The 13,000-nt window shown below is 30.0% G+C and overlaps 1 protein-coding gene across 1 annotated transcript; it reads right to left on the bottom strand.

Annotated features, from left to right (window-relative positions):
- Window positions 1–858: 858 nt before the first annotated feature.
- LOC129960840 (flavin-containing monooxygenase 5-like) lies at window positions 859–10,589 on the bottom strand. The gene is made up of 4 exons (XM_056074515.1): window positions 10,468–10,589; window positions 3,540–4,162; window positions 1,603–2,007; window positions 859–1,475 (listed from the first exon to the last, which is right to left on the bottom strand). Exons 1-4 carry the CDS (start codon window positions 10,478–10,480, stop codon window positions 990–992), a joined length of 1,527 nt encoding a protein of 508 aa, XP_055930490.1. The 5' UTR covers window positions 10,481–10,589; the 3' UTR covers window positions 859–989.
- Window positions 10,590–13,000: the final 2,411 nt, after the last annotated feature.

The raw sequence follows: 13,000 nt of genomic DNA, 5'->3' as shown, positions 1-13,000 counted from the left end.
TGTTACTGTAGAATGAAGGCATAAGTGACCCCGCAACACAGAATGAACAAATGCATATGTTTGATAGCAAATTGCTTCATAAAAAAATAAGTTAAAATATTTTAGAAATGATGACTACTTTTACTGCCCTATTCGTGTTCAGCAACCCAAAATTAGTAATCTGTTGCTAATTTCTCCCTCAAAACTTTTCATTGAAATCTATTGCCCTGCATACTAAAAATTAATTCTATACATGGTGGGTTATAATCTCCCCACAGTTTCAGATTTGATTTAGCAATTAGAATGCTTCTTTTATTCTAATCTTTTACATTAATGCTTCTTATCTGAAGTATATTTTAATATTTTTATCGATTAAATGAAGTTGGAGGAATTGAAAACAAAGTATGATTTAAAATGTATATTATCTAATTATTAGTTGCGCTACTCTAAAAGTGCTTTAGGTAACGTAATATATTGCAGCCAGTAATAATATAATCAATTTTAAGGCTACTTCCAAAAATTCGATAATAAGAGAAACAGTGACAAACACGGCATATGTGCTTTTTGAACTCTCAATATCTTTTTCAATTAAAACTGGAGATTTACAACAGCGAAAGAATTCGAATGTATATTTATTTCAATTAGGCGCTCAAGTTCGTTTCTATGTCTCATTAATTGTATTTTCACTCACACAGATCAAATTCTATGTAATTTGTTGAGCCTTTCTGAAACTCATTAAAAACCAGTAATGATATAGTCAACTGTAAGGCTTCTTCCAAAAATTTGATAATTAGAGAAATAGTGACGAACATTGCCCATGTACTAATTTTGAACTCATAATACCTTTCTCAATTAAAACTGGAAATTTACGACAGTGAGAGAACTCGAATGTATATTTATTTCAATTCGACGCATTTCTATGTCTCATTAATTGTATTTGAACTCATACAAATCAAATTCTATGTAATTTGTTGAGCTTTTCTGAAACTCACTTCAATTGCTAATGTGTTTTAAGGTCTCTTGAAAGTTTTGAAAGCTTTTTCAGCTCTTTCCCAGATCGAGAAGATGGCATCCCGAGCACCTTCCCACGAATGAGGTCCTTCTAAACGATACTGATAAGGCGTACATGGCCCAAACATGCATGCGATGAACAATCTTGGGTCAGCATATGCCATTTTCCAAAAGTTAGGTTTCGCCCCGAATTCAGAGCAGATTTCATCCATATATGGAATCCAAATAACTTCAACTGTATGCCTCAGAGAAGGTACGAACTGTTGGTTTTTCTCATTCATTCTTTTCTGAATTTCTTTTTCCATTTCAGGTCGAGGTGGAAGCTTCACATTACCTTTCATAAGTTGAGCAAACCATCGACTTTGTGCTTCTGATATTGGAAATATCGCTCCCAGTGGCTGAATCAGACCGATGAAAGCCAGGCTTGGATGTTTTAATTGTAATGGAAAAACTAGTTTATAGAGATTCACATTAGTTTCGCTAATCTGGAAAAGAAATAGAACATTGAGTAAGAAGCAACATCAATATAATTTTCGAATGAAAATTGAATTCACGCAGCTGATATTGCAATGATTAAGATACGAACTAAGCCAACTGGAAATATAATCTCACCTGTAGAATACCATCAGGTAAAAATGGAAACTTTATTTCATATCCTGTAGCAAGAACAATGGTATCAATTTCCGTTAATTCTTCTTCGTTTTCAAATATAACCCCATTCTTGGTAAATTTCTGAACATTCTGTTTCACAGTAACAATTCCGCTTAAAATGTGGTTAGGTAAAGCGTCATTGATTGTAATATGAGCTGACAAAACTCTGTGTTTTGGCCTAAGTCCAAATCTGTCATGACTGAATTTGAAGTTCAAAAATAACTGTAAAACAGTCTCCGAAATATGGATAGGATCATAATATCTAATTACTTCAAAGATGCGCCTTTGTAAAAACATATCGCAAGGAAGTCCATTTGGTCCTAATCTCGGGAATATCCAACTTCCTCGGCGAGTGCTCAGATACAACTGAAATGAAAAAAAAAAAAAAAAAAATCATTTACTTTTGCTCTAAGAATGCAATAATAACTGCAAATGAAAATGAAGTATAAGCATTATAGAAGTGTTATCTAAATGTCTGAAATTCAAAATGTATCAAATTTAAATTTTGTCTGTAGCATTTTTGCTAATTAGAAATAAATTAAAGCTGAATAATTTTTTTCTGATTTTTTGAGTATAAATTTAATATCTTTAACTGGATTACTGAAATTCATTCTTTACTTAACACATTTTACTTAGATTCCATAACATTAGCTGTCTTTGAATACTTCTAATATGGTTTTCTAAAATTTACTTTCAAGTCAAAAACATAAAGTGACACGAGATTAGTATGTACCGAATTTACAACATAGCAAAATTCTACTGAGTTTGTGAATGTAAAACTTAATTTTTAAAATATATTCAGAATTATCCAGTTCATCAACTGGTTGAGAAAACTGAATATCTTCTCTTCTAAAATTAAAAAATAACGATAAATAATGTATATATATATATATATTATAATTGTAAGTGAGAGGGACACTAACCTCTATTTTTGCGTCTGAGCTATAATATACTGAGAGCGTCTCAGCTATAGTCTGTGTAGTTTCTGTAGGCGTTTCAAGGACACTCGCTTTCCCTACTCTTCACTCTTTTTCCTTCTTCGTTGCCATGGTTTCGACAAAAGTTTTTTTCCCACGCCAGTACGTTTCGGAAATAACTTAACAGCTGTGTAAAAAAAAAAAAAAAAAGAAAAAAAAAAAAGTGACACAGTTATCTGCCTCAGCGTTGCGAGGCAGAAAACCAGTAACGAGGTAGAAAATGTGACCTTGAACCGCCTACTGAAAATACACATACTATAACTTGTAATGAAGTAGTTATTTAATATAATATGAGATTTTTTCAACTATTGCGCTTGCATGCTCATATACGCTTATGTGTGCATAGTTATATACGCTTGTGTGTATGAAATAGGAAATATTACGTTTGTAAGTAAAAGGGATACTAAAGTCTACCTCAGCTTTAAATTGAAAGCGTCTCAGCTGATTTGTAATGATGTAGTTATTTTTAATATAATATTATTCTTTTCTATCTATGCTCGTAAGCACTCATATGTGTTTGTGTGTGTATGTGAAACAGAAGAAAACATAATAATTTTTGAGATTAGCTTCAATAAATAATTTTATTTATTAAGGGTTCAAATATTATTATATCAAATTATGTACAGAAAACATTTGCAACTACGATTTTGCGTATTATTTAAACTTCCTTCAACAGAAGTTAAAATTATTGACAAAATCTTTGAGAAAATGATCCAATAAGTCATTCATCAGATTCGTAAAGTTGAATCAATAATTTTATCCCCCTCCTTAATGGAAAAGAACTCAGAAGAAAAAGAAATAAACTAATTATTTAGACCAATATAATAGAATATATATTATGATTATACTTATTCAGAAACAGCCAAATATATTTGAAACACAAAAGATATTCCTGAATGACTGGAAGAAAGAAAAACTCACCTTTTTGGATACTTTGCTAATTTCTACTGCAGCATCTACAGCTGAATTTCCTATTCCAATAACTAACACAGTTTTATCTTCAAATCCTGCCGCTGATTTCAATGAATGAGTGTGGATCACTTGGCCGCTAAAATCGTCTAAGCCTTCATACTTCGGAATATATGGGTAAACATGATGCCCAACACATACCATTACGCCATCAAAAATTTCACAAAATTCAACATCATCATCGAGATTTTTTATAGTAGCTTTCCACCTACCAGTCGTTTCATAATCTTCTGCCTTTTCTAATTGAACTATCTCGTGTTTGTATTTGATGTATTTCAAAAGATTAAATTTTTCAGCATATAATCTAAAATATTCCACCATTGAAGAATTATGCATGAAATTAGCAAATTCTTCGGGTGGCGGAAAGTCACTGAATGCACTCATTTCTTTACTTGTATTTATAACAGTTGATTTCATAACTGAAGGCTTGCCATCCACATCATCTGAATGATATCTCCAAAGACCTCCAAAACTTTCACCCTTTTCGTAACACACGACATCCAGATTTTCTTCTAGGCAGCATTTAATGGCGGCTAGGCCACTGGAACCGCCACCAATAACACAAATCCTTTTCTCTAGAAGTCAAACAAAATATATCTATTAAGTATCAATCAAGTGAACTATCAAAAAGTTTACGTGCAGAAATTATGATTTTTATGATGGCAAACGCCACACTACAGATATAAGAGGAATGCTCTTAAGTAAATAGTAACCCCATTCACTGGTGATTTTTGAGAGTATTTATTATGTCAAAAGCTGAAGGAAAAAAATGCACTGAATTAATTTATTTATGAAGTTGCATTTATAGAACTGACCAGAACTCACACCACACACAAAGACATACAACAAAACGGTTAAAAAAATCTAGCTTTCATCCGGGTCTCACCCCATGAGGTTGTTGGTACGTAATAAAAAGGAAAGAAAATATTCCTCTTTGCAATGTGAACAAGATCATTTCGGAATACTAAATAGCATTGAAGTTTTGCTCTCAACTAACCAAAAGGAACTTAATTCTATTCAATTCAAGTGAGTTTCAATTATTTTAGATTTTTGTTTAATGCAAAGTCTGCTATTCAATTATTTATGACAAATAAACTATTCAATGCAAACTTTCAAACTTTTAGATATTATTTTTCGAGCTTATGTCAATTAATCAAATCAAGTTTATTGTCCTTCTTGAAATAAATCTAAAACAGAACGTTTTCAGCAGTTGCAACAAAATATAGAAGAAAAAGCATTCAGATATTAATCAAATATTTCGATAATATGGTATCTTAGACTTATAACTATTTTCATATTTAAAAAGATTTTTCGTGTCCACCAAAACCTTCCATGATGAAATTTACTTATAATTAAACATCAAAGTTTGCTTAAAAATATATATTTTTTTTAAATTTAATCTTTACTTCTAAATAATAGAGTTCTTAGTGAACTATATATAAGTTTGCATTTTAAATATTAATTATTTTAAAAGAAATAAAGAAAAAGTTATAGAAAAATTTTAAAGCTATTTTAAAGAGGTAAGCAAGGCGTGATAATATTCTATACAATATACAAGCTCGTGAAATATTGAATTGTACCCTCTGTAAATCAGAACACTAAAGTTTTCGAATTGTTTAATCACAAATTTCGGCAAAATCAAGCAAAACAAAATTGGAATTTTGAATCAGGCAGTTTTCAATATTTGTAAAAGTTATATATCTGAAATAACAAACAATCGTTTTCTTTTAAAGATAAAAGAAATATAAATATGATTTTACGGAGATAATGAATTTTAAAACATATGATATCTTGCGTTAAGTTACTTATAACAATTTTACAAGAACATTTATTAATGTATATTTATATTAATGGTGTTTCCAAGAGAGTGTTTTAAGCCTTAATTACGAATAAAAAAATTCCATTCCAAACTTTTCCATTGCATAATAGCTGCTGTATTAATTTATGAAATTTTTCAAAGCAAAATTAGCACTTAAAGAAAAAGAGAAAAAAAAAAATCTCAAGACACTTGCACTTTATTGTTTCAAATTTCATGCTAAATTATCATGGAGGGTTTTATCGTTTTGTTACTAAACTTCTTATAAAATTACTTTATAAATTTTGGTGGAGTACAAATTTGAATTATTTTTATCTTTTCCCGTAAGAAATTTTAAAATTTCTTAGTCAAAATATGATAAAGGAAGATGTAACTATAAATTATGTATATTAATAATGAAGTGGAAAAATTTTAGGATTCTGAAACGAGAGTTGTAGCATATTATATCAATATTTAATTATTCATTGATCACGCATTTTATTATCTACATATTTATTACCAAATGAATTAATTTTTTTTGTATAGTTGTATCAAATGTAATAAGACATCATCTTTTTATCACATAGTCTTCAGTTATATTCATTATAAGTTCCTCAAAATTTCAAAAATTTACATGTAGAGGTTACACTCAATTTTTATTGGAAAATTTAATTAATAATATGAACATAAATAATTGTCATTTGTGTATTGGAAACATGATATATTTAAGCTTTTTTTCAAAGAAAATTTAATTTACAAATATGCATTCTTAAAACTCATACACAAGTTTATCAGATATATTTTTTCAAAACATATTTCTGAATAAGATATTGTTCCATAATACATTCAGTGCTACTCTTCTTTATATTTCTCTTTTATAGTTTTAATATGATTCTGATTAACGCAGAATTATCGCCATCTCGCCTTTACGAGAATATTTTATTTAATATGCGTAAATCATTCTATTGAGATTAACAGTTTTGACAAATTTTTATTCAAAGAAATGAGAGAACTCTAAACAGCTTTTTTCCCTATCTATTTCAATCATTTAGTTAGTTATGCTCTGATGTGATTTTCTCTTCAATTTGATTAAATTGTTAAAATTTTTAATATTTTCTTATTTGCATTTGCATATTCGGATGAACAAGGTTTAGAAAAAAAAAATTCTCGATCCTAAATTCGAACATGCATTATCTTGTATACGAGTTTTATCTCAATAGCAAATTAGACGCTTATCGGATTCCTTTCGTGGAAAATTTTGATCACTTTACGGTAGTATTTGTATCAATTGAAACACTTCTAGATGGGATTAAATTAGAAAAACCGTCTCATACATAATTTTCTCACACCAGTTTCGTATGATTATACACTATCTACCAATAAGTATTTGGACACCCATGCAAATGAGGTATCTGCGGTTCTGATCTAAGTCACACCTTCTGTACATAAATACCGTGTAGGAAACATCATTGACATTAATTGCATGCAAGTCAGAACCATCTGACTTCGAAAAAGGCATAATTGACGGATATCATATAAATGATCGATTCTTAAGGGACATATCTAGTGAATTAAAAATTCCAAAATAGACAGTGGCTTTTGTGATTAAGAAGTGGAGGATGAGCGGTGACTATCGGAATGTCTTTCGATCTGGCAGCCCCACGAAACTAAGAGATGGAGATCGACGAGTGTTGTCTAAAGAAATTCGGAAAAATTGCACAAAACTGATGTCTCACACATTCCAGAAGTTCCAAGAAGCATCCGGGACCGTTGTTTCGATAAGTACCATCCGCAAGGGAGCACATTTGCTTGATTTCCATGGTCGTGCCGTCCATAAGCCTTTGATTACAAAATGGAGATAGGTAGAGGTGGTGCAAGTCATGTTGAAATTGAACCGTAACTGAATGGAAGCAGGTTCTCTGGAGTGAGGAATCAAGGTGCAATTTCTACCAACTGAATGGCAGAGCCTGAGTGTGGCGTATGCATGGAGAACGCCTTTTGCCAGAATGCATTGTGGCTACAGTAAAGTTTGGTGGAGGTGGAATTATGGTCTGGGAATGTTTCTCGTGGTATAGACTGGAACCCTTGATCCCAATTCATGGTAAGCTCAACGCCGACTCCTACTCCATTATTCTAGACAACAATATGCTTCCTACGTTTTGGCAATTTTACGGGTTGGATAATTGTTATTTCCAGAATGACAACTCTATTTGTCATGTTACGAGGTCCACCATGGATTGGTATAATGTCAATGGGGTGAACAGACAGGACTGATCTGTCCAGAGTTCAGGCTTGAATCCTATAGAAAACCTCTGGGAAGAGTTAAGGGATCACCGAATTAGGGGCTGCAGCAACCGTCCTAGATTGGTGAAAGAACTTGCATATCTTCTCCAAGCCGAGTGGAAGAAAATACCATCCATACCAAGAATGTCCATCATCCAAACACTTGTAGAAAGCATGCTCCGGAGGGTTTAGGTTATAATTGCCAAAGGTGGAGGCTCTACAAGCTATTGAACGTGAATAAATTGTGCTTATATCTTTTAACACACTTGTCCAATTACTTATTGGTAGATAGTATAGATTTCAAGTAAAACTGACAGAATATGGGTAAAGATTCGCATTTTGTTCTGAAAGACTGAATAGAACTGGATTAGTTTCAAAATGATAAAGTTACTGGAGCATTTATACATTTCATTGAAACTAAAATGAACTTCTCATTGATTCTATTAAGACAGCATACTGCTTTGATGAGACATTTATATGAATCAGATAAAGGAGATTTCTTTTCATTGGTTGTCGATTATTTTACCCATGAATTCTGAATGATCAGCAGCGCAAACCAGCAACAGAGTGGATAATTTCAGTAAATTTCTTTTTAATAATAAATATTTATCGAATAATTGACTATGTAGAGAATCCTAAAGGTCTGTAAGTATTGTGAAGTGCACAAATTATTGCAGAGAATTCAACAATCATTGAACAAGAAATCTTGAAGAATTTTAACTAGAATTAAAAGAATAATTTGGGAAACGTAATGGAATTGATTTCTAAAGAAATACTGCATACAACTTCGAATCATAAAAATAATTATACGCACGTATTTTATTCAGGTAAAACTAATGCAGAATTCTTTAAAAATTAAAGGTATTATCCGCATTCTTGCTTGCTGTTCGTTGTCTGCAAGAGGTGATATGTAAGAAGTCTCATTTATTCAAATTCCCACTTCGAAATCGATAGCCATTTGCATAACTGATAATATAAATAATAATAACTATCTTCCAGGTAAAATTAATAATATCATTCTTATTCTGCGAGCACAAATAGCTTGTAAAGGAATTAATTAAATTCAAGAAATATTATTTTTTAACTTTTGATGAAACCATGTACGAAAAAAAAATTGACTTACTGAGACATAATTTATTTTTTAAATTTTATAAGGCAAATAAAAAACTTCTTTTTATTTTTTTTACAGAAAACATTTTTTGCATAAAGCGCTTTATCTTCTTTCGATCAATAATTATTTCAGAATTTAGTTTTTAATCTAACTAGTACGTAATTATTCTGAAAAATTAAAGAAATTAGAAAAATCTTACAAAGTCTGCTATTATTCAGAAAAATAACTCATGATAATTTAGATGCAGAAAATTATTAATATAATTGTTATAGTTAATTTTTGGGGCTTAACATTTAAAATTTTACATATTACAAATGCATTTGAAAATATTAATGTACAAAGTGTCCAGAAAAGAACTGATGCCTTATAAAATGGAATAATATCCTAATGGAATAATATGCATTATAGATGCAGGCATGATGTTATTCTTGCTGGAGATTGGTATATGTGGTCAAGAGTTTTTGTTTGCTCGTACTTTTTTTGTGAGTGTCAAATGTCGCCAATAATAGCTGTAAATCGTGAGAATTTCGAGGAGATTTTCTTTAAATGATGGTCTGGTCCTTGTTTAACAGGAAGAGAGGTGAGCGGGAAGATGAGGAGGAAGGTCAGTGATTGGCCACTTTGTGCCAATCACTAGCCGATGCCTCGAAGAGGAGGGTCAATCGGCTAGTGTTATGGACGGCTTATGCTATAGATAACAGTCGGCCACAACAAATCCTATCGATATTGCTTCGTTCAATGGTGGCTGGGTGGTCGGCTGCACGCAAGATGTAGCTGCAAATCATTGGAACGTTGTTTTAGAAGAACACGATAATGACCCTCCATTTACCTAAAATTAATGTATTAGCAGTAATGTCAAGCAGAAAAGCTATCAGACCCATTGTTCTTGAGATAAAATTGATTAAAGCGGGCGAGAGACACCATTGTGCGGTTTAGGTTTTCACTTTCTTTGAGGAATATTTGATTCATTGGATCATTACATTCTGCAACCTTCTCGTTATTGGATAGAGGGTATAGACTGGTTACTGCATTTCTCAGGACCACCTGAAGAATGTAGTATAAAAAAAAAATGCTCAGTGAGGCTACAGAACTGAAATAAATCTACAGTCCCATTCAGTTAATGACGTTGAAATCAATTTCACTCTGCGCTTGTGTTAAGTTTAAGGACATTTAGAGAACATTGTCTAGTGATTTTGAACAATTATTCAATAAATGATAGCTTCTGAATTTAGAACTTCCGCTCTCGTAATTTGGTCATTTTTACAATCGATAAACCATCAGTCCTTTTCTAGCTATCCTATAGAATAATTTAAACCAAGAAATACAATAAATATGAAAACCACATTCAAATTCCAATACTTTCTCGAAGCATTCATAGACTTCACACTAAATTTTTGAAAGAACTTTAAGTATATTTATGATTCTATTAAATACATTATGATGTAAAATAACCCCTTGATTATAACCAACAATTAATGCAAAAAATGATTTTTAATAATTGGTGCAAATCTTTTCATTTTTAATAGAGAAACGATAAAATATTTTATGTCTGCAATGTTATTTGACTTACAGAAATTTCAAAAACCGATGGATTAAATGAATTATTTTGACTTCAATTTAAAATACAAACTAAAAGTTACATGAAAGGTTAAATTGGGGAGAAAATCAAGATTGAGAAAAGCGCATCCTACTTTTTGTATCCATCTTTCTGGGAAAGAATCTACTGCAGAAGAGATGATGCTTCAGAATTTGCTAAATTATATTGATTTAACAATGAAAATATCTTTTGAATCTTTAACAGAAGTAGATAGCAAAGCGTTTCATAATCTCATAACAAAAAGATTATGAAACGGTTCTGGATAAGATATCTACAAAATATATAAAATTTCGCTGACTTCTGCAAAAGTATCACTGCGCTTATCAAGAAGGACCAAAAGTTAGACGTAATAGGCATTTACAAAGAATTAGTCGTTTTCATTTTTCATTTGTGCTATTTAAATATGGATATAAGCGTACAAATGAATATTTCCTTTTTATCAATTTTTGCAAATAAGAATTTAGAAGGTCATTTATTTCAAAAATTGTCGATCCACTTTTAAGATACATTAAAAAATAATGCTGTAAGAATATATTGTATTCCCCTCGTCTGTCTGTCTTTCTCATTTACCATATTTTCTTTCATATCAAATTGATGTAAGTTTCAATTAAATTCAATGAATTCTTAAATATTATAAGCGAAGTTGAACAAAGCGTCAATTATTTGGTATACAATGTGCAAGAACATTCTAACAAAGGAATGTTAAGTACTATTAAAATATCCATATTGAACCATATTGAAAAGAATATTAGTAGAATTTTGTAATTCATAAAAACTTTTGAAGGAGCAACTTTTTTTTTTTTTTTTTTACTTTTTATCTTCAAAATAATTTTTTTTTAAAATTCAAATGCATAACATAATAAAATGAAGCATTTTTTTTTATTTATAGCAATAAACGATTCATAATTTTCTTTGAAACATTTGTCAAGTGGTAGTGGGGTATGGGCAAACTCGCCCACACACCCAAGGCCCAGACCAAACCCGAGGGTTCCTGCAATTGGGTAAAGGAGATATTTTTTTAAAAAAAATATTATTTTTTCTATAGCAAATGAGGTCTGGTATATGCTAAATTATAATTTTTACACTAGCCGCCTCAGGCAACCAGCTGGTTCACTTGGAATACTGGTTATATTTAATTTCAGATAAATCTTTAAATATAACTTCATGACCATGATTCTACCTAACTGTCTGACTTTAAAGCCATTTCATTATCATATTTAGGTTTTATTTCTTGCGTATATGAACCGTCTAATGGAGACAGAGCCATAACATAAACGTAATTTTGAAAAACGTAAATATCCGATTAATCTATCTTCTAAATTTCGTAATCAAATTAGAATAAATATTAGAAATAAATATTAAGTTATTAAAATATTAAGTTAAATAAATATTAAGTTAAATAAATATTAAGTTAATAAAACATTAAGTTAATAAAATATTAAGTTAAATAAATATTAAGTTAATAAAACATTAAGTTAATAACACATTAAGTTAATAAAATATTAAGTTAAGTTAAATATTAAGTTAAATAAATATTAAGTCTTTAAAGGGCAAACTATATATATGACAGACTAGTACTGAACTAAATAAAAGAATAAATGGCCACAGATCTGCTATTTAAAACTTCATTAAAAATGAGTCTTTTGATTATGAACCACTACACTTTCAATGTCATAATTTTGATAATATTAATATTTACATTCTGGAAGATAACATTATTGACCAAAATAGAAGATTAGACATAGAAAATATTTATATTTGTAATTTAAAAATTTTGTTTCCTTCTGGACTCAATAGTAAGTTAAATGGAGAAGGTTACTGATATTTAGATAACATTTGCATTTATAACAAATTTAGCATCTTTAAAGACTTTCTAGATAAAGGAATCTATAATAAGAGATTTAAGAGATGTAAAGGTAGAGCCGGAAATTATGATATTATATCTGATAAATTTCAAAATTATTGTAACTTGGAACATAATAGTGAGAACATTCTTAAAATTAAAAAATATCTTTTTGTCTTTAGGAAAAATAAAATTAGAGGGTTTATTAATAATAAATTTAAAGATTTAAAATTTGAAATTTCTTTCATTAAATTCATAATTCTAGATCTAATCAAATTCATGCTTTATATTGGAAAAAACGATTTACTATTTAAAAATAAAATTAATTTAAATAAAGAGTTCTGTATAGTGAGAGTTTTGGATATTCGCTTTGAAAGCCTAAAATTACCTAACATCATGCACAACAGTAAAGAATTTTTTCCTTTGAAAAATAATGAAATTGTCTCAATAACATTTAGTTATTCAGCAACTTTAAGGAAAAGAATTTGTAACTATAATTACTATAGCAAAAATTTAAATAAGGTAAGCAAAACAGATTGTAATTGTAACAAAGAAATTTACAAAGATTATGTAGATGCTGACAAAGGACATATTATAACAGGGAATTTGAAAATTATAGATTACAGCTCTTTAACAGATCTAATGGGAAGAGGAACTAAATTTAGATTGAGAGAAAAAGTAAACCTTAAGAAAATTTTAATTTCTATCGGACAAAATTTGGATATTTTTATTTCTAAATTATCTAGGAAATACCATTGGCCTCCAGAGGGTTTCAGATAATGGA

This window comes from Argiope bruennichi, chromosome X2, assembly GCF_947563725.1.
Source record: "Argiope bruennichi chromosome X2, qqArgBrue1.1, whole genome shotgun sequence".
NCBI lineage: Eukaryota > Metazoa > Arthropoda > Arachnida > Araneae > Araneidae > Argiope > Argiope bruennichi.
Note: the sequence above shows the minus strand (reverse complement) of the source record. Positions and strands in the feature narration are given on the sequence as shown.